Below are 26,700 nucleotides of genomic sequence, written 5' to 3'. Positions count from 1 at the left end.
TCTTCTGTGTTCTTCTAAACTGGCTAAATAAAATTATAAATCAGGTTTCAACCAGATTTTTCTTTTGTCTTTACAGATAAAAAGCAGACTGTTTTTCCATTGTTTGCCAGTAAGGAAATAGTTAAATCTTGACGGTACACCCTAGTGGATTTCTCTCTCAACCATCTAAAGAAAAAAAAAGGTCACAGTCAGTTACTCCCTTTAGATCAGTGTTCACTGGAACATCTGTAGGCACACATACACACTCTCTCTACCATCAGCCTCTGCTTGCCACAGTCAGAGTGGGCAGTCAGTGAATCTTCCCCAAGTGCTGACATTTAATACCTCGTTTAACGGCAAAGATTCAGAGAGGGGTGAGTAGCCTCTCTGGCCTTCAGGTAGGTCCAATATCTTCATTTCTACCAAAGCTAAAAGATGGGCACCTACATTTGTCAACTTCAAGAGATAGATGATGGCCCCTTTAGCAGCATGTTAGTTAACAGGTGGATTGGGTGTCCAGAGGGGAAGGTATGATATAGAATTTGGAAACTATGGGGCTCTCTAGTTGCAAGCTGCTACAAGGATTTAATTCCTGTGGCATCAGAGCCCCTGTATTAATCTTAGTGCATAAATGCTTCTCTGCCATAAGTATCAGAAGAATGACCTAATTCTGGTTTTACTGCCAGCAAAAAATAATAATAATAATAATAATAAAATAATGTATGCCTCAAATCTGATTAACTGTGCAAGATATGGTTAATTCATGCACTAAATGACAGCAGTTACATGAGGTTACCTGCTATTTTGGAGAAATCAGGAAAATATTGGCAACACTGATCAGTAAGTTTTCATGCTTCAGAGTACAGTACTTTACTTTGAAGGGAAAAAGAGTCAGTTCAGACACAGGAAACTACAAACCCAGACCTCACACTATTAGTCCTCTTTTGATTCTCAACTATGCCCTAGCTTCACAGTGCATAAACGAAAATCTCCCTGCTGAGAAAAGTTAGCATGGGGTTGGGAAATTTGTATAAATTTATTGGGCCTATATTTCTGTCTTTTAAATAGAATCTTTAATGTGTTGACTTTGAAACTTCCTTCAGTTGAAGAACAGTGTCTTCTTTTTCAAAATCTGTTTTTATCTAGCCTATTTAAAGAAAGTAGATTTTTTTTAGTTTTAGTATAACCTTTTAAAAACTCTTACCACCTAGGAAGACCAGGTGCTGTAGGTGTAAAACAATAAAAAAAAAAAATGAGGATTGTAAGGTGACAAGGTTCTTGCAATCTGTGAGGTCAAACAAAGGTTGCCTTGCCTAAAATAAATAAATAAATGAATGAATGAATGAATAAACAAATAAATACTCTTATAAAAAAGACATGACTCATATAGTCATATTAATATCATGGAAAATATACAACAGTCTACTACAGTGAAAATATATTTAATAAAGCAAAAGTTTGAAAACTAAATATGTCAAAATAATGTAAAAATACATTCAGTGTTTCTGTTTATCCCTTAAATATGTAAGTCATCTGGTCATGGTTTAAAACGGGTAACCTAAACATTAAATATACAAATATTTGAACTGTGTTACAAGAGGAGATGTCATGTTAACAGTAATAAACTTTAGCACTGTTTTTAGGGCCCTGAAATTATGAAGTGTGCCAACAGCAGGAAATCAAAGGAACAGAGCAGAAAACTTTAGGGATCCAAACTAAGCTACAAAAAAATGAGTAGTATTCCTTGTGTCTTGAGAAAGAAAATGTTTCTGTCTAATCCATAATAATCCTATTTTCACTTAAGAGAAGCCAAAATCCCAATGACAACCTTAAAATGAAGCCAATAGGCTACAATGAAAATATATTTTTAAAGTTTGCTGTCTAAAATTAAATGTTCTTGGTGTATGTTCACCCGTTACGATGTGGAATCCATTAGCCCTATATTTCTCATCTTATATCCCAATAACAGTCTTCCTAAGCTCTCCCTCCACTCCAAAGTGGGCAACTCTGACAATCATCACACAGTATGCTGAGTGTAATTACTTATGGTTTTCATTTACTGAATTTAGGGTCAATAGTATTTCCTTTTAGTTCCTACAGAGAGCATTTTCTTAGTTGCACAGATGCCTTCTCTTATGTATACATGGATAGGCCATGAATAAAGAAAACACTTGCCCACGTTATTTCATAAGCAGGGCAAGTTACACTGAACCTACAAACCACTATGGTCTGACGAGGAGACAGGCTTGCTTTCACAATTTTAGTAATGGTCTGTCTCATTCACCATTTTTCACTTGGTTTAATAATCCACAAGATGATTATTAAAATATCACTCTTTGAGAAATCTCCCAAGCAAACTAAAACTAATAAGTAGAAGAGAATATTAGGAATTAATTACGCTTGATCGACAGAAGTGCTTCAAAGAGAAAAGCCCCACCAACACCTCATTACACTGCCTGTAGATCCTAAGTGGTCCAAGGAAACTTTGCAGTATCAACTAACATTTATGGGATATTTCTGTGCTATGTGATTTACATGAGTTTTTCCATTTATTCTTCAAAATAACCAATGAATAAGTACTAATAGTATCCCCATTTTACAGAAAAGAACAAAGAGAAAATAACTTGCCCAAGATAGTTACACAGTAACTAAGCTTTAGAGCCCAGATTTGGACTCAGACACTTCAACTTCAGAGTCTGCATATTTAATGGGGGCTTCAGAAAGGGTAACAAAAAGAATAAAATATTTCCTGTTATTTAAATCACCACCAGCACCTCTGTTGTATATATTTATCCAATTCTCATTATTCTAAAAAATTATTAATCCATACCCACTGACCAGATTCCCAGATCCTAAAGCCTAATAGTCTCCAACATTATAAAAATCATCTGCCATGACTGGCAGGTAATTGTGTATTAACAACCTTACTTTTGATGAGTTCAAGCATAATCATAATAACTATCACTTATTCAGCCCTGTGTTAAGTCGTTTCTTTACATGCGTTAATTTACTAACCATCACTTACATCAACCTATAAAGTAAAATCATTATCTTATTTTACAGATGAGGAAACTGAGGCAGAGAGAGATTAAATTACTTGCCCAAATTTATGTAGTCAGTAACAACCAGGATTTAAATACAGCCAATCAGCTTTCAGAGTCTATACTCAGCCACTGTTTTATACTATTTTTGAAGCATAGTAACAATTTACTCTTAAAAGTCAGAGAATATGTGCTATTTTGTTTCTTTTAATCTTTGGTGCCTAGGACTTCACTCTGCAAAGAGGGAGTTTATCATTAAGGCTCATGACATCTCTCTAAGGTAGGTGATAATAAAAGTAAAACTTTATCAAGCTTACTTCATCTAGTAAACACCTTCTTAAAAAATATTATAATATAAATATTAAATCCTGAGTAATTCTGACACCTGTTTGCTTAATGCCTGCTTACTACAGTTACTAAAGAATTACTTCAAATTTGGGGGGCTGGAAAGAGCCTGAAATAATAGCCACTAACTCTATTTTCCTAAAGGGAGAGAGTGCAAAGAAGTGAGAGGGAAAGGAAAGGAACGAGAGGGAGGAATAAGGAGAAAGAGGAAGAAAGAGAGGTGTTTATGAATCTCTTCTGCTTCCCTAAAAGAACCTTATGAACGAGAGCAAAAGCAGTTGAGCAAACAAAGGGCCTTTCATGTGGCACTCGCTAGAGTTTATTTACTGTATTTTCAAGACTAAATATAGGAGTGGTAAAAAAATAATCATTATCAAGTAATTTCTCCCCTGCACTCCAGATATTTCGAGACTGGATCTTTCGGTTCTGCAGAATAGTTGCGGCTATTTTAAACCTCGGTTCCCCCCTTAACCCCGCGCCCCAGAAATTCTGAGCGGAGCTCCACAGCGTCCAGGCAGGAGTCTGCAACCACACTAGGCCCGGCGTCCTTCAGGCTGCGGTTTCCAGGCAACCCGACTCTAGCTAGAAGCGGTTGTGCTTCCTACTAGGTCACCAGTCTGAGAGTCCCCGGGAGAAGCACTGGCCACACCTGGGTAGAGGGCTGCCTGAAGCCCCTCCAGCTGCTGCAGCCTCCCCGCAACCCGGATGTTGGGTCTGCGTCCGCCGCTCTCACCTCCCAGTCCCTAGTTTTTCGGCTTGGCTCCCATCTAGTCACTTGGCACTTCTGGCGTCTTTATTCAGAGACATCCTAGGAGTCTCCCTTCCTGGAGCAACAAAGACAAACTATCGTAGCCACACATCCCATGGAGGATGGATTCCTAGGCAATGTAGTTCTTTCTGATGACAAGTGGTGAGTCCTTTAAGGAAAAAGGACTACAACTCCCAGAAATCTAAGGGAGGATAGTCCTTGTCTAAAACGTGCCCCAGCTGCTTGGATTGCGTTAGACAAGAAGGTTCTGTGGCTCTTTGCTTACCAAGGCGCCTGGATTTTGCTAATTCAGTCCCACTGCAGGCTTGGAGGATAACTTTTTTTTGAAACATGCTTTCTGTATGTTTCAAACACAATGGTATATAAGAAGAGATATAGTAAGTCAATTTTTTTTTTTTAATAATTCTTTCAGGTAAAAGATCTACACAGCCACGATCAGAAAATATGTCACTACAGATGATAACCGTCAGTAATAACATAGCCTTAATTCAACCGGGCTTCTCACTGATGAATTTTGATGGCCAACTTTTCTTCTTTGGCCAAAAAGGCTGGCCCAAGAGGTCCTGCCCTACTGGAGTATTCCATTTTGATGTGAAGCATAACCAACTCAAACTGAAGCCTACAGTTTTCTCTAAGGATTCCTGCTACCTTCCTCCTCTTCGCTACCCAGCCACTTGCATGTTCAAAGGCAGCGTAGAACCTGAAAAGTATCAATACATTATCCATGGAGGGAAAACACCAAACAATGAGCTTTCAAATAAAATTTATGTCATGTCTATTGTGTGTAAGACCAACAAAAAAGTTACCTTTCGCTGCACTGAGAAAGACCTGGTAGGAGATGTCCCTGAAGCCAGATATGGTCATTCCATCGACGTGGTGTATAGCCGGGGAAAGAGTGTGGGTGTTCTCTTTGGAGGACGAGCATACATACCATCTGCTCAAAGAACCACAGAAAAATGGAACAGCGTAGCTGACTGCCTGCCCCATGTTTTCCTGCTGGATTTCGAATTTGGGTGCTCTACGGCGTACATTCTTCCAGAACTTCAGGATGGGCTGTCTTTTCATGTCTCCATTGCCAGAAATGATACCATTTATATTTTAGGAGGGCATTCACTTGCCAATAATGTCCGCCCTGCCAACCTATATAGAATAAGGGTCGATCTCCCCTTGGGTAGCCCAGCTGTGAACTGCACAGTTTTACCAGGAGGAATCTCTGTCTCCAGTGCAATCCTGACTCAAACAAATAAGGATGAATTTGTTATTGTGGGTGGCTATCAGCTTGAAAATCAGAAAAGAATGATCTGCAATATCGTCTCTTTCGAGGACAATAAGATAGCAATTCGTGAGATGGAGACCCCGGATTGGACCCCGGATATTAAGCACAGCAAGATATGGTTTGGAAGTAACATGGGAAATGGAACTGTTTTCCTCGGCATACCAGGAGACAATAAGCAGGTTGTTTCAGAAACATTCTATTTCTATATGTTGAAATGTGCTGAAGATGACATAAATGAAGATCAGAAAACATTCACAAATAGTCAGACATCAACAGAAGACCCAGGGGACTCCACTCCTTTTGAAGACTCAGAAGAATTTTGTTTCAGTGCAGAAGCAAATAGTTTTGATGGTGATGATGAATTTGATATCTATAACGAAGATGATGAGGAAGATGAATCTGAGACCGGCTACTGGATTACATGCTGCTCTACTTGTGATGTGGATATCAACACTTGGGTACCATTTTATTCAACCGAGCTAAACAAACCTGCCATGATCTATTGCTCCCATGGAGATGGGCACTGGGTCCATGCCCAGTGCATGGATCTGGCAGAACGCACACTCATTCATCTGTCAGAAGGAAGCAACAAGTATTACTGCAATGAGCATGTGGGGATAGCAAGAGCACTGCAAACCCCTAAAAGAGTCCCACCCTTAAAGAAGCCTCCACTGAAATCGCTCCATAAAAAGGGTTCTGGGAAAATTCTTACTCCTGCCAAGAAATCCTTTCTTAGAAGGTTGTTTGATTAGTTTCGCAAAAGCCTTTAAGATTCAAGAGCATTGGATTTTTAAACCTGTTTTGAAGAATCATAACACTGATAAAATTACATTTCTATTTTCATTTATTGATAATGTCTGTTTTCTTTTAGTGATATGAATTCAGTGCCAGTAAAAAGTGCTTATAATACAATGCTAACTATTTGAAGATATTTTACTCCAAGATATCTTAAATGAGAATTTCTGATCTGAATTTTGTCATTCAAGGAATCTTAAATACAGAAGCAATAATAATAATCAAGATAGATAGAGAGATAGATAGATAGATAGATAGATAGATAGATAGATAGATAGATAGATAGATAGACAGACTCCATTGACACAAAGGCATAGAAGAGGAACCTGCATAAAGTTTGTTGCCTTTTCTCAAGTTATCTGCATGCACTTTCTTTAAAGGATCTCCCACCATATGGTGTACAAATGACGAACCAAAGCCAGTCACTTGAACTGATTCTTGAAGAGATTTAATGAAAACTGAAGTTCGCTGATACTCAGCATTCTGAAAAAAGATGAATGAAAGTATGCTAAAGAAGGACCACAAAATAAATCTCATGGAGAAGAATAGTATTATTTATTTCCCCCAAATAATAAAAGTTCAAGGAATTTCCTTGAGTTAACAAGTAGAAGATTGCAAATGGGGAAAAATTAATTTGTGTATGTGTCTAGTTAATATGCGGAGTTTGCTGCCAATGAAAATTATAAAATCAGTGAGCTTACTAAGGTTCAATTAAATACTTTCTAGAATGAAAGTCAAAAAGACTGTTAATTTTGAGGCTTCAAGACATCAATTGATAAATAGATGACCTTAGAAAAAAATATCTTCCTTCCTGGAGTATTTTTCTGGAAAAGCATTTTACATTATCCTAAGAGTCTAAGCCATAACATCTTATTCATCAGTCTTCACCGAGAGCTCACAATGTGTGATGCACTATTGCAAAATTTTGGGAAACATGAACCATATAGGAGATAAAACCCTAGAACGTAAGGTCTTCTCTAACTGTTCCATGTCTTAAATACTAAAATTAACTCGAATAAATTAAATCATGTTCACTTTGTTTCAGTAATGTTGTTTGACGAATATTCCTTTTGAACAATTTGCTGTACCATTGTGTTTTTTTGTTTTGTTTTGTTTTTGTTGTTGTTTGTATCACTTATCTAAAATTAATAAAATATTAAAATGCCTTCTGTTTATATTGATTTACTCCAATTATTAACATTCATAGTTACCCAACTAAGGCAAAATTACACTATTTAATATTCTCAGGCTCACTCTACTTTGATTGATTTCTTTATATCTGTTAGTAGAAATTGACATAAGTTAGAACTAAAATAGGGTTCAAAAGAGTTATTCCCTCTAAAGATAGATACATTCCCTTATCTTGATTTGTCTACAGTGACTGAGTGGCTAAGGAATTAATACTATATTTGATTTGTAGTCAATGAAGTCAAGATGTGATAATCTAAATGATTTAATTCTGACCTCACTGGGTTCTATAGCTAAACTCATCTCACCAGCGTACTTGTGTGTGTGTGTGTGTGTGTGTGTGTGTGTGTGTGTGTGTGTGTGTGTGATGTTTGTATGTGGTGTGCTTCAAGAGCAAGTACTTTGGTCTTACCAAATATTTGAGTAAAAATCAGTCTTTTTAAGTCATTCATCAATGAATTCATCAGGTGTGACTTTAAGATAATGATGCTTCTTTTTTAATAAGCATACACAAACATTCAAATGAACCACATTAGAGGAGTACTCTCTTATTCCAACAATATACCGCTTTTGCCTAAAACATTTCTAGGCTCACATTTTAATCACCTTCAGAGCCTATGGTTCATTCCTTTGAAGATATTTAACAGTTATTCCTGTTCCTTCATTAGAGATGGAGTTGGTTTCTGAAAACAGACAAATGTCATCCAAAGCCTAGTAGGCTGTAACTGAGTATAATATTACCACTTTAGGTCAAAAGGAAGTCTGAATACAAGCTAACAAAATGAGTTTTCTGATATGGCTCATAAACAGGTCCTAAAGATAAGTCCCAAAACTGTTTACACAAGAATAATATCAATAAATAAGTATATGGCTTTCCAAGGTGACCGTTTTAAGGGACTGTAGTCATCTATAAGTACTAATGAGTTTAATATGTTATAAGAAGGGAAAGCATAATTAAAAAAGAAATAGTTGGCCTAAAAGTTCTGGAGCAAGATGAAGCTTGTGACGTTTGAGGATCTGAAAGAAGGTCAATCTGGTCAAAACACAGCAAAGAACGGGGTGTGGAGTGGCCTGAGCCTGGAGAGGTAAGCAGGGGTCAGGGCCCACTGATTTTCATCAGTAAAATAAGGTCATTCATATCATTTTGACTTGTCCCCTCCTCCTTACCTCTGTTTCACTATTCCTTTCACATTTTGTGCTGAATTGCCAAAAATGCTGAACTGATAACATTTTTAGTGAGCACCCCTAGGTGTTTCAGTACTCAGGGCTTTTGAGCAACTCATTCCCTCTGCAGGGCATACCTACCCTCATCACTAGCTTCTGCTACAACATCCACATTCCCACCTAGCCTGAGGCCGCCAGCTTTGAAGGTGACTCCAAGTTATACTTCAGCCTTAACCACAAGGCGTCATTAGGTCTAGCGCGCTCGCGCGCTCTCTCCCTCCTCTCCTCTCCCTTCTCTCTCTCTCTCTTTCTCTCTCTCTCTCTCTCTCTCTCTCTCTCCCCCTCTCTCTCTCCTCTCCTCTCCTGCTTTCAGGTCCCTAGTGGGCTCCCTTGATAATGAGATCACCCTGTCCCTTCTCTCTCAGAGTGGCCACAGTCCTCTCTGTGAGACTACCTAGTACTTGTCTATTTCTGTACCACTCTTGGGCACATCCCGGTGCTTCTGTGCCTTACTGGGTCACAGAACCTCTTCTTGACTGTCTCTGGCTGAACATTTCTCATCGCCATCTTGCCTCTGGATGTCACTGGCTTTCTCAGCTCTATCAGGAAAGTAAGATTCTCATTCTCTCTGCTCATGACTCCCCCAAATTTATCTGGGATTTCTATTGTTCTCCTCAACTCCATAGTTCAACCCAAGATATAGGATACAAGGATCCTGTTTCTCTGGGACTCACAGCATCTACTCATTCCAGCTTTTTCCAAATAAATATTTATTGAATGAATGGACGAGGGCATGATAGACTAGTTCTTATTCATCCACTGTTCTTTAAATCCTAATACTAGTATTTTTCAGTTTTTTTCATTCCTCCATAAAGCATAGACTTTTGAAACCCACCATCAGGACAAAAAGAACTAGGAGGAAAATAAATCAAGCATTATTTTAGCACAAATCACCCAAAATGTTATTACAAAGTTTGACAACCCACTTTATCTACCAGACCTGGTTCTACATCATTTCAGTCTATTTCTGAAAATCTCCCAAAATTAATTCCCCCAAAACCAACAAAAATTAAAAAATATATTTTGAAAAAAAATTCTATTCTTATCTGATTTGCAGGTTGATTGCCAATACCCTGGTGCAGGAACATGTCTTTTTATTTTCAACAATAAAGAAAAAAAAATTTTTCTTTGATAAAAAAGTTTTTTACATTTAAAAAAAATTTTTAAGAAAGTAGATATTAAATATTCTCACCACAAAAAAATAGCATGTGGGCTGATGGATCTGTTAACTAATCTTATTGTGGTAATCATTTCACAATATATATTATATCAAATCATCACATTGTACACCTTAAACTTACATAGTGTTATATGTCGATTATAGCTTAATAAAGCTGGAAAAATAAATTATTAGGATTAAGGAAAAATAAAATTGTCATTAATCCATTAGTTCTTTGTGGAGGAATCAAAACTTAAAATACATATACAATAATATGGTATTAGCAGAAATAGAAAGCCAACCACATACTAAGGTCATTTTATAAATTGCCATAGTTTGAATACAAGAGAATTAATTTTTATTTATCCAAATTAAAAGAATCTTTTCAAAGATTATCTTTAGAGAATATTATTGAAAAGGACAATGTCTTTTTCAGACACGTTCTGAAATTCAAATCATTTTGTAGCAGAGTTACAGAATGACATTTTAATTAAATTTTTTCTCAAAAAAAGAGTATTATCTCAAACTATTGTCATTTTACACAGAGTCCATCATCTCTCCTCAGTGCTGTTTCAGCACTGTCTAATGATTTCTACTGTTTCCTGTCTAATGATTTCCATTATTTCATCTCACCCAATAAATTACTGGTTACTAAGTATACTAAGTGTATGACTTGTCCAACCAGCTATGATTTACATGAGGACTCAAATGGCGACTTTGTAATTTCTATATTTCTAGTACTTAACATTATGCCTGCCATACTATAGGCATTTAAGTTGTTGAACTGAATTGAATTAAATTCTTTGGTAAGTTGCGTCTGTATTTTAGTATGAGCAGCCAAAGTGACCTCTTCTTTGTCTAGCATAACACTGATACTCAGAGAGAGACAGAGTCAGAGACAGAGACACAGACACAGACACAGACACAGATAAATAGAGCGAATAAATTAAATTAACAGAACAAGCGAGAGATGAGAATAAATGGAATCGACAAACCTCTGAATGACTACATGGATGATAATTAAAAAAAAAAGTATTAGTCAGGATAATTAACACTGGCTGCTATAACAACAACAACAACAAAAAGCCCAAACACCAGTAAATTGTCACAATTAAATTTTATTTCTCCCTCAGGTAGAGTCCAATGCAGGTTTTCCTTATTAGGTTATTCACCTGCATGGGTCTCCTCAAAGAGGTGTCTCAGGGAATCAAGTTTTTTTCTCTTTAGCAAGTCTGCCATCTTTATCTTGATTGTGCATCCTCGAGACTTCAGATACAAGGAAAAGAAAGAACTGGAAGAATGCATACCTATTTATAAATGGTTCAGGCTGCAAGTGAGGTATCATCTCCTCTGACATTCCACTGCCAAAAACTACTTACATGGCCCCACCTAGATAGATGGGAACTGGAAAATATAGTTTAGCTGCTTGTGGTGAGGAAAATGGATGTGGCGAGCACTGAGCCAATATCTGCTATAGTATATATTTAAACATCCAGAGGAAATAGCCTCATTTACCTTGAAATCATAATGAAAGATATTAACATAGTTCTGTCAAACTAGAAACAAAACTGCATGCTCTGCATGCTCATTGCCACTGCACGTATTACTTTGTGCTTAGACTGTTTAAACAACCTCCTAACTGGTCTCTCTGCTTCCACCATAGACCCCTCCAATAATTTGACAGTTCTGAGACATCGTTCCAAAGTAAAAATCTTATACTGCATAGATAAAAACTGTCCGGCGATTACTCATTTCTCATGGGAAAAATCCAAATGTCTCAGTACGGTATGATGTGATTCTTTAGGCCCATCTCTCTTCTCCCCATATCCCTCTTGCACTTGATTCTCCATCTGGAAAATCCTTTCCCCTGGTAGATAACTATATCCTTCAAGATTTAGCTCAATCTCGATGTCCTCTGTGAAACCTTCAGCTTAAACAAAGAGAAACCACTCAGCTTTGTGGCCAAGGCATCTCTCTTTGTCCACTGTCTTCCTTTATAGCATTTATTAACATATATGACATTTATATGCCTGCTTTCTCTATGTGACAGTGGGGTCCTTGAAAACAAGAATAGTTTCTTCTTCAACTTTGTATCCCTAATACCAAGCACGGTTTCTGGTACATTGTAGTTGGTCGTTTGATAAATGTTCATTGAATTGAATTAAATTCACTGTATATGGACTAAAATGTGTTCACTTCAGTAGTGGTTGTCTCATTCTCTTTCCAATTCTTTAATAAAGGAAGAGTGGGATGTGGAAATAAATCTCCTGTATTTTAAATATCTTTATCAATCAAAACATTTCATCTCAGAGACTTGGAAACCAAAAATACAGTAAAGTTCACAGAAGAAGATGAGGTGAGGTCTTGGGTTAAATTTATTCTGTTTTCTACTGAAATGAGTTTACATGATTTAAAATAGATAGCATGGTAAATTTAGAAAGAAAAAGCAACCATTCTAATCCACGGTGACAAGAATTTCAAATTATTTATCTGCCACCAAATTCCACTCTAGCATAGAATTTTGCATTTTGACTTGAAATTTACCATAGATGATACCACCTTTTCAGAAACCTAATTCTGTCAGAAAGCATCTAATGTAGCATACTTATTTCTAAGAGAATATCTCATTCTGTCTCCAGATACCAATCCAGTAAATGTGTATTTATTGGAATCATAATTTTGTGAGAATAAGAAGGAAAGATTATCAATAACACTCCTTTCAAAAAGCTGATTAGTATGTATAGCTTAAAGATAAAGTTCTCTTGAATGGCCTCGTCTGGGTACCCATCAATAAGCATTTATTGAATATCCAAGATCCACAAAAAATATGTCTCATCCTACATTAGGATAAATTATACTCATTACCACTATTCTGTTGCCCTTTATTCTAAAGATCAGCAGATTTATTTTCTGTCTCCCTCAAGAAAAAAAGTTATTTCATTTTTTAAATGTTGCACTCGATATTATTATCTGAATATAAATCACAGTATCCAGTATTTTCAAATTTCCAAATTTTATTTCAAACACGTTAACATACAATTGTGAATAGTAACCATAATATTAATGAGGAGCAGAAATATTAAAATATAAAAATAAGTATCAAAAACACATACTTCATTTAATTGGAAAACACTCGACATGGAGATACAGATCCCCCACATCAAATAAATCCATTGCATCTTGGTATACGAACTTACCCTAAAACAAAACAAAACAACAAAAAAGGCTCTGGGTAGCCATTAAACAAACTTCATGATTATTTGTAAGAAAATAAAGTGAAGTGCAAAGCCACAAAAAGAAAAAAAAAACTCACCAAAAATGATCTCTGAGGTATATTTATATAGATTCCTGTAGTTAAAGGGAAAAAATAAAATACAAAATATCTTCCCTTATTTAAAATCTCTTAACCTCGAAGGAACAGACTATCTCTCATACAATAACCAAAGACACATACATATCTACAATCAAAAATCACTTGCATCCAAATGATGATTTGCTCTTCCCAACCACCATTGGCGCTTACAAATCTTACCTCCTAGCTGTGTGGAATATGCATTGTTTAATGTAATGCGAGACTCACATGCTTGACCAAAAAATAATCTTTACCTTCATCTATATTTTGTGAAAATAAATTGAGACAAAACTAAATTCCAGTTCACCTGGAAGAAAAAGACATCTTTTCTGCCTGCTCTGGCTTCTCAGTGCGTGTTTATTAATCCCAAAGTGCTGTCTGACCTCACACCGACCATTCGTCAGTTTTATCAGCCGTTATCACTCGTCCCTGCAGTGCCCCTCGGTGGAATGGCAGGAAAATTTGTAGAATCAGGTTTCGCAGGAAAAAAAAAAATGCATTGCACTTCCGAAGTGCCAGTCTATACTTCAAAAAAATGTTCCATTCAGTGTGGGGAATTTCCCTGGAGTATGTGATTGCATTTACAATGGGCATTGTCAAAAATCAAACTCAAGTATAAAACCAGAGTCTGGGATATTGCTATCTCAACAAGGAGGGCAAAAACAACCACAGGCAACATTGCTACATGTTGAAATTCTTGCAGCCAGATGTTCCTGGGTTTTATCAAAATGTGATCTGATTAATGGATTATTGGGATGGTTGTGCTATAAATCGTGCTGTTAGTCACATGCATTCAAAATAGTTCCTCCAATGCTAAAAAAAAAAAAAAAAGTGGAGGGAAAGCTTTAATACTAGAAAGTATTTAAAATGCCACAAATTGAGTACAGAGTAGAAATGGGAAAAAATCTACAAACTAGTGCCAGCATGCTTCAGGGAATAGAATGATTACATGAACTTGGCTGTTCATTAGTGCAGAGACATGCTGTAAGGATTAAATGAGATGAAGGGAAAGGGTGGTTTAGAAGCTAGTTTGTTTACAAAATGCAAAACTTGCATTTTCAAGAAAAAATAAAATTGAAATATGTATAAGCTTTTGATGACTAAATTACAAATGTCTTTGTAATTTATATATATATTCTATATATAAAAAGCAAGGAAAACTGCTGTGTTTATTAAATGAAAAATACAGGGTTCAATCCCTATAAAAACACCAAATGCATACCATTTAGGATAATGTCACTGATGCACATGTGACAACTAAATTACAAAACTCTTTAATGTACTATGTATGAAAACTAGCAATTATGGCCAATAAAATCAAAGGAAGAAAAAAACTAATTAACACTAACATATCATCTTGACTCATTAGCATATAAAATCTTATGCCTGCTCTAAAGTGCCAGCAATTGGCAATTCCCAAATTCCTAAGGATGCAGACAATAGTTTCCAAATAATTGGAGCCACCAGAGGTTTTAGTGGCTCTTGAGAGCTTTAGCATTACTTTCTTCTATAAAAAGGCCCAAAGCACATCAAAAACTTAAAAACCCACCCATCCCTGTCACCAAGAAGCATAATCCCAGGATTGTGAAGAGATTAGTTATGGATCCTAAGCAAATTATGATACTGCCTTATTTAAAAAAAAAAAAAAAAAAGGATGGTAGAAAAGATATGGAATTCAAATTCAAATTTCAGATCAGATATATATTATCTCTGTGACTCTGAGCAAATCATTTAACCCTCCATCAAATGAGGATAATAATAATGTCTACCCCACAGAGTTGTGGTGAGGAAAAATTAGGAAAAATGGATGTGAAAATATTCCAAAAGTGGCAACAAAAAAACCACTCTACAAATGTTAATTCTTCCATTGTCTTGTGAGCAGGCTCCACTTAAATTTAGCAAGTAGGAAAAGTAGGAAAAGTACCCTGTTACAAAAATCTAAATACACTGAAAATAAACTGAGCATAATAGAAAGAATAACGCATCACAGAGGGAAAGACTCCATGAAACCTGGATTTAATAAAATTGACCAAAGCTATATGGAGAAATTCTGACAGAAATTTTCAGCAAGACATTGAATCTGTTTTTATACAGTGAGCAAACCCAGATTTAAAAAGCCTCTGTGGCTTCAAGATTTTATAACAAAACATTTGGAGGCTAAATGAATTGAAATTAAAAAGTAATAATAAAAACAAGACTTGGCTCCTGATACCTCAGTAAACATGTATTACCAGAAGATTGAAAAACTAACTGTAGCCAACAGCTGTATTCTTCTACAGCAGCAAATACCCTCTTAAATTCTTAAGGTTACAACAGAGACATCATTTAAAGCTAGAAAGGTCTAATTTTCCAAAAATTTCCTGGATGTAGGGTATTTCTGTATAAATGTACCAAATGAGAAAATGCATCGAGAACACTTTGTAAAGGTCATTGTGCCATACGAATGTAAAATGTTATTAATATTAGAGAAATCTGAAAAGTTCTCTTGAATCTTGTAGAGTAAGCCAAGATCTGTGAAAATTATCAAATAAAGAATTCTACAAAATCGATATAGAAAATGCTTGTACCTCAGTACAAACTATAAGAAATTAAGGGTAAAAAAATGAAATCCACAAGACAAATTCCTTTCCTGGCTTCACTAGTCCTTCTTCTTTGATGACATCGGCTTTGATTTTCATGTCACTCGGTCACACACACAGATCTTTGTTCATCTCTGGTCCCCTGTAGTTACTCCTGGTCTGAGTTATTGAGCTTTCAAATAACTGATTTCTCCCGTTGCTTCTCTGAACTCACACAGCTCAAACAATCAGCTCACCAGTTATTCATTCCTGACATGGTTTTAGCATCTGTGGCCTCTCCAACCTGCCACCACCTCGGTGGTGAAACCCTGCACACAGGAGCAAAGGGTTCTAGGAGAAGGTCTCAGTGCAACCCCAGAGGAAAACTCCTTTGCAAAACCAACTCATAAGTGGTTGCTCTACTTAAAATTCCATTGAATCTTGAGTTTCCAGAGAGTCCTCTAGGCCTAACGGGTCCCCTACGCTTGCCTGTGAGTTTATGGTAAACCCAGAGTTTTTTAATGCATTATGAGCATTCATAAACTTCTGGAGGTATTTGGAGGTATACAACCAGTGATGTTTCAAGACATCTTCCATTTCGTAGCACTTGGACTGCCTGGCATTCATTTTGCGAAAGCGCCTGAACAGTTTGTTGCCAGACTCATTTCCTTCACTTGCCCAGGCTCCAATGGAGCCATCCCTCTCAATAATTTCAGGGACGTGTGCCAGAGTTTTGTGAAAATAATTGGTGATTTTGCCCTCATATCTATACTTGAACTTGGTAGAGAGGAGCTCTGCAAAACGCTGCGAATTGAAACTATACTGGCAGAGAGATTCTGGGCACTCTTTAGCAGGGCATGATGATCTCCATACAGGTTTCATCTTCAGGTAAAGGTCCATCAGCTCCCTCAGAGCTTCGTGCCTCTCCTCGGAGGGAACTAACTCACAGACTGCTTCAACAGTCTCTTTGGTCATGAGCTTCCTGGCAAAGTTGCCATTCATTCTCATGATTGGTTTCAGGTTCATCTTCTTCCGGAGATGCTTGTCCAGTGTCGCCTGCCATCTTTTCCTTTCCTCTTTGGAGGCACTGGGATTCTTATACACCTCCCCTATCTCTAGCTGGAAAATCTTGTAGAACTCAGCTGCATTGCCAATGTCACAGTGGAGTGCATCTATGGAAGGGACTGTCTCAATGAAGGGCTTGGCTGAGACCCCTTTGACCCGGTCCCGCAGTTCTTCCACAGACTCATGGTACGGGTTGGAGCGCCAAACCTCATAGCGCTCCAAGTTCTCTGAATGGCTTCTGGTTATGGAGTGAAAGACAAGATTCTGAGAGGCTTCCAGGCGGGTAGTATCACAAAGGGTACAAATGTAGACTGAGCCAGAAGCCTCGAGGCCTTCCACCTCTCGGACAAGTTTCTCATCATATCCAGTGCCCCTAAAGATGAACTTGAAAGTCCGGAGGATGCCTCCCATCTCAAGCATTAATTCGCTGCTCTTCATGGCCTCCCTCTCGGCAATAAGAGGGCTCAGGATTGCTGTCAGGGTCTCGTGGTCGGACTCATCTGCCAGCATAAGGCACAAGGGCTTGCAACACAATTCAGAGTTGGGTTTGGCTTCCTCAAACACCTTCACATTCTGTGAGCCATGTTCTATAGTGATTTTCATGACTGTGAACGAAAATCGAACTGCCTTTTCTGGAACGGCTGGCCCACTCCCGTGCTTCTCACTCACATCTCCCATCCCATCACAAGACTCCTTCACCACTACAGTGAAGGGGCCACTCAGGTAGTCATCAAGGTCTTGGGTTCTCATGCCTTCCATAATGTCTTCTTCCATGTCCATTAAAGCAGACACCAAAGCGGAATCATAGCGAAACCGCTTTGCAATCGTGTCCACTGGGTAATCGTCCACAGAGGAGGACAGCCCAGACAGTCCATCAATAATGCCCACGTCAGTGCTGGAAGACACGTTCTTCAGAGGTGGCTGCCACTCAAAGGGGTGGTAGCCCGGCAGAAGGATCTTCTCAGCAGTCCGAAGGGCGTGCAAAGGCTGAAAAATCTGCCTCCCTGTGATGGCTTTCACAGTCCTGTACATCTTGTGGTACTGACTGCAGCTGAGGAAGGTGTTGACACGGATGGCCAAGCAAACAGCTGGCTGCAGGCCAGAGCCCCGACCCTGCATGATGGCCTCCAGCTCATCAGCTTGTCTGTGCTCGTTTCTTGCCCTCAGCGCCAGCAAGAACAAGGTCAGGCACACAGACTTGACATCTCCACCTTCTTCTTTGTCAGCAAAGGCCTTAACTTGCAGCTTGAGCTCTCTCAAACGGTGTTTCTGAGCCCTCCGGGTCAGTGACAAAAGATGCTGGCGGGGCCGGCCTCCTTTATTAATATGCACAAAAGTCTCTTTTGAGTCCTTGTGGCTTGAGACATGGTGATTGTATTTTTCCAAGCTGACCTCCTCATTGCACTCTTGTGCTGGACATTTCACCATTAGGGAATTCAAGATGCTCAGAAAGGACTTCACTGGAGTCTCTAGGTCAGTCGGGAAGCATGGATATCGGCACGAGGGACAATAGCTGCCCATGACTTTGAGGCATCTGAGAATGCAGATCCTGCAAAATACGTGCTTACAGGTGGTCTCCACAGGGTCGGCCAGAATGTGTTCACAAATCTGGCAGGAGATAGATTTCACAAACTTTGCCGGGAAGTCCACCGCAAGGAGCTTGGTGCTAAGATGTATCTTATTGCAGTTGGCAATCTGCTTCATCACTTCCTTGCTGCTGATCCTTGCCTGAGCTTTTTTCTTGCCCTGACGGGCTCGTCTTGCTCGGTCCACCACCGTTTTGAGTTTTTTGCTGAGCTGTGCATTTGGCTCATAACTCTTCCTCTTAAGTGCCCGACGGGCAGTATGGCAGATGTCACAGGAAGGTGTGTGGGGGTGCCACTCCATGGTTGCTTTCCTCGGGAAGTAAACCTCATGTGGGGTGCTGCTAAACTTCCTGTGCATGATGCTCCAGCAGATATGACAGAACTCAGTGGGGTGGATCGAGTCAACATCTGCCTTCACATCGATCCGAAAAACCTTGGCAATGAGGTCTGGCCAGGAAGTGGCTCTCTTTTCCTTCTTTCGTAAAAGGGCTTGGGTTTTACCATCCACAGGCCCATGGACTGGATATCTCCTACTGTGCCCATCGCTTTGAAAAGCATTCCCACAGATGCGGCAGAGATGTCGAAGGTTGGCTTGGTGGATTGCTTTGTCTCTTGCTTTCCCATCATCGTGGAACTTCTTCCAAAACTTAGGGTGTGGCTTTAATGCTGGTTGAGCCGAAGCTGGCTTCTGAACGTCAGCGTCATCCGGGACTGCAGGAGATTGCTCTAGAGACGGTTTCCCCTCAGGGGAGTCTTTCTTTTCCACTCGAGCTTCCTCTGGTGACTTTTCAAAGGATCTCACCCTGAACAGCTTAAATTTCCATTCTGAAAATTTAATTTGCGGGTGCTGTATTTCATCTGGGACAGAACTGAGTCCCAGCATGGGGGGCAAAGAGACAGCCATGCTGGCTGAAGTACCTGGGAACAATGAAAACAAGTCAGATTAGGAAAAAAATTTCAATATCTCACTTATATGTCTTAAAAGGAATACAAATTAATACATTAATTCATCCATAAAGTTACTTAATTTACCTCCTATTTTAATATACTTCATTAGATGCCGATTGTACAGTGGAAAACAGAGTCACTCCCTGTTCTGAGAGTGATTATGATTTTTTATACTGTGTATCGAAGTACATGCACCGTCATAGTTTGTTTTAAATACATGTGTATGATTTTATTTCCTTTCCATCAAAACCTTAAGATCTTTGAGGACAGAATCTTTGAGTGATTCATCTCTAACTCTGAGGTTCCTAGGACACATTAAGTGCTTAATAGTTATTTGCTGAGTACATGCAAAGAAAAACTGCCTACTAATAACAAAGAAAAATCATATTTTTCACATTGTATTAGCCTCATTGCACTAGCTGGACAATATATTTCCAGCTTTTTAAAGCAGTCTCTTGGGAGGTTGGTTGTTTATTTTTTCCAGGAGGGTCATAAAGGGATGATAAAGCTATAAACCCAAAGAAACTAATTACTACTTGAAGGATGAAGTGAATTTTGAGGTTTACGAATGCAAACTAATAATAAGTATCATGGATAGTAATTATGCTTACAATTTTAATTAGTGAACACTGCTGTAAATTATAAGGCTGTGTCTACATTAGAAACAAAAACCACAGAACTCTCTAAACCTGTAATAAAACATAGTATGCAAGTACGAGGATTCCAAAAGATTTTAAGATGAAAAATTCATGTAGTTTCATATAAAACCATAAGCAACTTTGAGGTATGTGTTGGGCTGCCATTCTGGGAGTCATTACTGGGCAATGGTCATTAGCTCTACAGTTTGTAATAAGAGGCAGGAGTAATAGTTTCCTTCTGGTAAATAACATTTGCAATTACATATGCCAGGAAACCCTACCAATCTCAGTTGTGATGCAGACAGCAATGGTGCTGTAGAAAAAAGTCTGAAAATGCCATTTGAGTCCTTTCTTGACCCAGTTAGCCCAATACTCTCAAAAGTCTTTAGGATACATAACCAGAAAAACAGCAACTTTACTTTCAACTTATCGTCTGTATCTCCCAAATTTGCCTGGGTTAACACTCTTGACACATCAATTACATCAAGTAACATTTTTCCCCTCAATTAATTAACCAAAACAATGATTGATTATATATATATATTGGTTATATATATTGGTTATATATAATAATATAAATAATAGTTAATATATATATACACACATATGTGACATTTATATATATATGTATATATGTGTGTGTGTATGTGTATATATATATGAAATCACGTGGTCATGAAGACTAATCTTCAGGTGAACACACTTCAGCCAGGGGTGGGATTTGAGGGCGGGGTCATTGGTGGGGGACACACGAGGGCCAATCCTGACTGCAGCTAAAAACTTTCTTTTTGGGTCATCCCTTTAAACTGCTGAAGTTTTTTCTCATGCATAGATTATGCTTCAGAGATTGATGTTTTTCTTAAAAACTGAAAGCCAATTTCCAAGACTTGGTTAAAAAGAAAACTCCTGTTAAACTATTCTATAGGCAGGACTAAACAATTCTAAACCATTTCCAACATTTTATCAACCTCAAAAGCATTTCAGCTGCAGCCCAACAAATATTTCAACATTCCTTATGGTTCTGTTATGTTCCTAAATATCCCACAGATTATTTCCACTTATATGGAGCCAGAGAGAAATATTTGTTTAAAAAATTGTTACTTTAAAAATAGAAACAGCATCACCAATAAGGCATTATTAAACTATGGTCCAAGTATACAACAGAAAGCAACATAGAAATTCAAAATTTCTATGTATGCATTGATGTGTATGCACTGATAACACTAAGTAAGATGCCCACATGACAAAGCACAGAACAACGATAGTAATATAGCAAGGCCCCTTTTGTGCTTATTTGTTCATAATTGTATATACCTGAAATTACAGAGACTCTGAAAGGACATGCACTAAAAATCTTAACAATGTTTACTCTTTAGAAGATAGAATTGGCACTGGTAAGAAGGTCTCTTTTAATTTTCTATTGTATTCATTTTTGTACCATTTGAATTTTTCTCAACAAACTATTTGTTTTTAATTTCGTCATCTTTTCAATTTAGAGGAAAATGTTTTAAAGACTAGATTTACATGTATATCCATACTCACTTTTCCATATTTCTTTCTAAATTTTCCCCCAGGAGAGTTTAAGACCTGGCTGAACCTTGAATCTGCCCTCCATTCTTAGTTTATCTTTCTTTTCTGGTAAGCTTGTAGAGAGAGGACTAAAATACGGGCCTATAGACCACATGAAGTTAGGAAAGAGTGATCTTGTAGTCATTTTATTTGACACTCAGGGATCCTGCAAATGCTTGATCTCCCTTCCACAGCCTCAGAATCTAAAAGGCACAGTGGCTGTATCTGGCTCAGCTGTCTTCCCATTGGGCCCTGCCATCTCCGCTTTGCCATCATCACCTGTCATCATAGCTACAGTTGTCCTTTTCTCCACTGGGCACAGATTCATCTTTACAAACCAGTATGGGGTGGCTCGCATGGAGCAGAAGCTGTCATTTGGTGAGTGTCGTCATTACTAATTCAGGAGTTGGGCCATAGCAGCAGCACCACCCTCACCCCTAGCCCAGCTCCCCACCCTACACACACATACATACTAGTACTTGGCCCTCACTCAAGCTCTCCTCTTAGCATCTTCAACTTGGCCTATACAGAATTTCCAAGTGACTCATGTGTTCCCAGGTGTGACCTCTCACTGTCACATCCGTTTCACTCATTCATTCATTCACTCCACAAATACTATTATCCACTATTTGCCTAACACAATCATCAAAACGTTGGCAGCATTAAAAACCTTTTTATAAATCTCAGGCAACCACAAAATAATCCCAAGATTCTTGCCCTTTCTTCAGGAAACTTCTTGCTTGAACCACTTCGGAAAGAGAAGTGCACTGCCACAACCTCTGGCCAGGAATCCTGGTTCAAGGACACAATGTCAAACTGGGGTTTCTACAGTGGCAATTCTCAAAATTATTATGTATCAGAATCATTAGGGAGCTTGCGTTTAAAAAAATAATAATGCAGATCATCAGGTCCCAGAGGGTCTGATTCAGTTTACCTGGGATGGAGTCTAAAAATTGTATTTTTTAACAAACATTCCAGTGATCCTGCTATGAGTGGCTCACAGGTCGGTCACACTTTTAGAAATACTGGTCTCCTATTTAATCCAATCTAGTTCAAGAACTTCCTGTCAATACTTGACAACATCTGGGAAAGTATACATTTCCTCCCACCCTGGAATTTGCTCCTGATAATTTTTCTTGCCTAAACCAGAACAATATGTTTTTTCCCCAACAGTCTCAAACCTTTCCTTCTGCCGATTTGTTTGCTCATTTATCCAAAAGGCCCCCCTTAAGCCCTTCTCTGCCTACAGCATTCATTTGCAGTAGTTTGGATATTTCGGATCTTCTCTATGAACCTACAGTTTCTTCCTAAACTTGGCATTGTGCTCCTTTCTTATTTTCATACATTAGAGAAAAAAAAAACAAATTAATGTCATCTTCCCTCACTCTTTCCCTTCATCCCCTGTGAGGCTTTTTTTTTTTTTTCATACTCTTGATTAAAAACATAAAAATGTAAATAAATACATGGCTCAAGGCATGAAAAGTCCAAGTGTTACCTTGCTCAGCAGGCTGCCTAGGCAAAGTGTTGGGATGTCTGTAATTCAGTTGATATTATTTGATACCAACAAGAGAGCAAAGTGTGTTCTTCTCTCCTTCCTTGCTCTCCTGTCCCTCAGAGCAGGCTGCTGCATTATTTATCAGCCTCCACTGTCCTTCCCAGCCTCCCCCACCACGGAGGGCTAACCACAAAAGATGGCAGCCAATCACAGGCCAGGAGCCCCCAGCTCCAGCTGGCACCTGGCTCTCAGGAAGCTTTGCTGGGGGACCTGAGTGTAGAACCAAACACGGGTCTATGCTGGAGCATTGCCAAAACTGCTAGTTTGCTCATCAGGACGGTTTGGTTGGAAATGATCTTGCCAGTATAAGCTCTGGCTTCTGCCAAGGTTTATCCCTCTGTGCCTCAGTATCCTGCTCTGTAAGATGGAAATACTAACAGTATATACCTCAAAGAGTCAATGAGGTTATACACTGAGAGTTATGGTAAACACTTGAGACAATGTCTACCCTTAGTAGATATTAATCAAATACTAACTATACAAGAATTTTTTATTGTTACTTTGAAATGGTATCCAAATCACCTCAGCATCCTTCTATCTGGTCAATTCTCAGTCAGGGAAGATTGTGCTCTTTGTAACAACACTTAAACATTACTAGAGTGTTTAAGTCAACAGACTTGGATTTAAATCTTGCCTCAGGTGATTGATGTCTCAATCTCTTCATCCACAACCTAGGATTGATAGTATTAGCCTCTAGTTATTGAAAGCAATAGATGAAGCTTCTAAGTACTTTACATTTTCACCACAGTTCTGCACTTTTGATATTCTTATCTCTAAAGAGAAGCAACAGAAGTTTGGAGCAATGGAAAACTTGCCCGTGGTCACACAGCCACTGCATGGTGAAGGCGGGGTGGGCTTCTAAAGCCTGTGCTCTTAATCACGCCACTCTACTATAAAAGGAGAATACTGAAGGCCATTTACATAGTGTGAGGATGACTGAAAAATGAACTTCAGTAAACCTAGCACAGTTTGTGTTTCAAATCCCCTTGATAATTCTCAAACCAGCTTTATCCTCCAAAGTACTCCTGTGTTCAGATAGTAGTTAGGGATTGCCTTGCTCTCACTTGGTCCTCAGCACAAACTGTCAAAGAGGCAGGTGCAAGGATTACTCCGAGATCTTCTGCCTTTATTAGATATCCCTGTTAGATCCCCGCTGTTTTACAGTTGGGCCGGTCCAACCACACAACAGTCCTAGGGACACAGCTTCTGCTTGGTAAGCTCAAGACAGGGCAGAAGCCATCGCAATAACATTGAGAGAGAGAGAGGAACTGGTCTGGGGCTTCTAGGAGCTTCAGTGTTTTTATACCCAAAGGGATGGAGCCTTCACCTGAGGTTCACATGATACTGAGAGACTGGGCAGGTGCAAACAGAACGTTTCCTGAAGACAGTGCCTATGTTCAAATCAGCAGAAAGCAGGGCCCCCAGAATGTGCTTTGATGTCCTTTTCATACAGTGGGGTCCAGTAGAGAGGAGTCACAACGTGTCTGACATGGAAGAAGATGCCCTTCTCATTCATCTTCCCACGCTCCAAAACCCTGCATCTCTACTGAACTCAGCAAAAGAAAAAGAAAGGGCTAGGTTTTCTTGCTTCACTTTGAAGATACAGGAAAACAGGAATATCTTACAGAATTGAAACAAAGCAGCAAGTTCCAGCTTTGAAGGATCAGGCTTCAGTTCATAGACTGACTTAGAAGTTAAGTGAAACAAGAGTGACCAACCATTCCAGTTTGCCCAGGGACCTTCTTGGGTTTAGCCCTGAAAGTCCAAGGCAGAACAGGGTCTGTTGGTCACCCTTCACGCCCAAACCAGAGTGAAAAAATTTCTCTGAGCTCAAAAATTCATAAATAGGAGCATTTTCAATTTTTCTTGGGAAAGTTAGGTTGTTCAAAGGGACTCCTCAAAGAACATTATCCAGGCCATGGGGTGCAGGGATGTGACAGTCAGACCAGATAATGGGAGAGTTTCTCTCTCTCTCTGTCTCTCTCTCCTTTTTTTTTTTTTACCATATTTACCATAAATTTTTGTATTGTTTAATTTTTTATCAGTCATGTATTCCTTTTATAAATAGAAAAAACACAAGATTTACAAATAAATAAATTAATAATGAATTTAAAACAAGACAAAAATATTGGGTGCATATGAAGATAAACTCTTCTAATCGTTTTGTTTTATAAAAGTCTGGATTTGTATACATCAGATTCTTCAAAGGCAGAATTTCCTGTTCTTCCCCATTACACCTGGGACCTCTTTCTCCCATCCATGTCGAAATCACATTACTGTCACCTGTCCCCTGCTGTGAGTTAATACCTCTATTGGATCACCAAGAAAAACAAGCTGAGCAATGGGTTCTTGCCCCTCTTCCTGGTCCCTAAAATTCCACTCACTTTTCTTGTTTCAAATCTTTTCCACATAACGAATTTCACCTGGAGCAAACTTTGACTTCCATCATAAAAGAGCTGCCTGAGATTCCATGTTGTTCTGGGCAAATTAAAAATAAAGCACCGCTGACAGATCTTGACCAAATTTAGTAAGCGGAAAAGAATGAAAAGGGCAAAGGAGAGTTTGGACAATTGGATGCCAGGTTGCAGCTTTGAGCACAGCCCTCCCGCTGAGTGATTAGCTGTGGTTAATCTGAAAAGTACCTGCAGACCCAACACAAGTCTGACACCCACTGGGCACATACACCCTGCTGTCCCTCCCTGCACCTGCCTCTCCATCCAAGCCCCAAACTCTCCTTAGCAGGTTGCCTACACTTATTCTCCTTGGCTCCCTGCAGACCCTTTTAAGAGACCTTTTCAATTTCAATTTCTTCCCAGATAACCATGAGCTCCAATTGCTGATATCAATCAAAATCTACTATTGCAGCTGTGGTCTGAGTGTGTGAACACTGTATTTTGTGCTCTTATCATAATCCAGCAGATGCTGTTTACTAACATTGTGATTACAAATATAAGCATGTATCTATATATCTCCAGCTAGCAAAACTCTTGTCTTCTAATACCAAATTGGATGCCAAAGCTAGAAGAGAACTTAGAGGTTATCTGACCCAATGGATGCATTTTATAGGTGAGAAACAGTCCCTGCAAGACAAAATGTTCTATTCAATGTCATAGGAGGGAATCAGTAGCGGAAATAGCATTAAAAACCTGGCCTCCCAAGTACCAGGACGAGGTTCTTTCCACCACACTGAAAAAGGAGCATCCCTCTCTCGAATGCCATCTTGCTTCTCTTAGCCTAGAAAAACACTCGAGTTGGTGACGAAGCAGAATCTTAACAGGTCGTCACTAGATTAGAGCCTTCAGTGATATGTAAACTTGACACAGCACTGGTAGAGCCAGGAGCCCCACACGCTCATTTCTCCCCCACTTCCCCAGTCTTGAAATTGCTTTCTAATTAACTCGATGTAGATTATCCCTGTTAGTAAATTTTCTAATGCGTTATTAATTGCTCTAAACGTCAGCTGCAGTTCATTCCCCCACAAACTCAGGAGTGCCACCACTGACTTTCTGATATTAGCGAGGCTGTTTTCTAAACAGCTAGTGCCATCGTGTGGGCAAAAAGTCTGTATCATTAAGCTATCAGAAAAAGGTCAAGAATTTATTGAATCTGTGAACATTTGGTTCTCGTCTGTTCTCCCTTATCCCAACTTCTAT

The 26,700-nt window shown here is 38.8% G+C and overlaps 3 protein-coding genes across 5 annotated transcripts in view; 1 reads left to right on the top strand and 2 right to left on the bottom strand.

Annotated features, from left to right (window-relative positions):
• The window catches only part of IFTAP (intraflagellar transport associated protein), a 63,424-nt gene extending 59,126 nt beyond the window's left edge, over positions 1–4,298 (bottom strand). For both annotated transcript variants that reach the window (XM_039867276.1, XM_039867268.1), the window contains exon 1: positions 4,099–4,298. The gene's annotated coding sequence lies outside the window, so the exon portion shown is untranslated. The remainder of the gene's footprint in view (positions 1–4,098) is intronic.
• Positions 244–6,434, top strand: RAG2 (recombination activating 2). 2 transcript variants are annotated; one of them, XM_039867247.1, is made up of 2 exons: positions 244–377; positions 4,547–6,434. In XM_039867247.1, exon 2 carries the CDS (start codon positions 4,579–4,581, stop codon positions 6,160–6,162), a length of 1,584 nt encoding a protein of 527 aa, XP_039723181.1. In that variant the 5' UTR covers positions 244–377; positions 4,547–4,578; the 3' UTR covers positions 6,163–6,434. The 2 variants fall into 2 exon arrangements, with proteins under 2 accessions (XP_039723181.1, XP_039723190.1); XM_039867256.1 differs by lacking the exon at positions 244–377 and adding an exon at positions 3,187–3,300 and having other exon boundaries at positions 4,547–6,162.
• Positions 6,435–16,109: 9,675 nt separating this feature from the next.
• Positions 16,110–19,241, bottom strand: RAG1 (recombination activating 1). The gene has a single exon (XM_039864987.1). The coding sequence runs from the start codon at positions 19,239–19,241 to the stop codon at positions 16,110–16,112; it is 3,132 nt and encodes a 1,043-aa protein (XP_039720921.1).
• Positions 19,242–26,700: the final 7,459 nt, after the last annotated feature.

Source organism: Pteropus medius, unplaced genomic scaffold (genome assembly GCF_902729225.1).
Source record: "Pteropus medius unplaced genomic scaffold, Ma_sr-lr_union100, whole genome shotgun sequence".
NCBI classification, from domain to species: Eukaryota; Metazoa; Chordata; class Mammalia; order Chiroptera; family Pteropodidae; genus Pteropus; species Pteropus medius.
The sequence above is the reverse complement of the archived record's forward strand: the minus strand, read 5'-3'. Positions and strand labels throughout refer to the sequence as shown.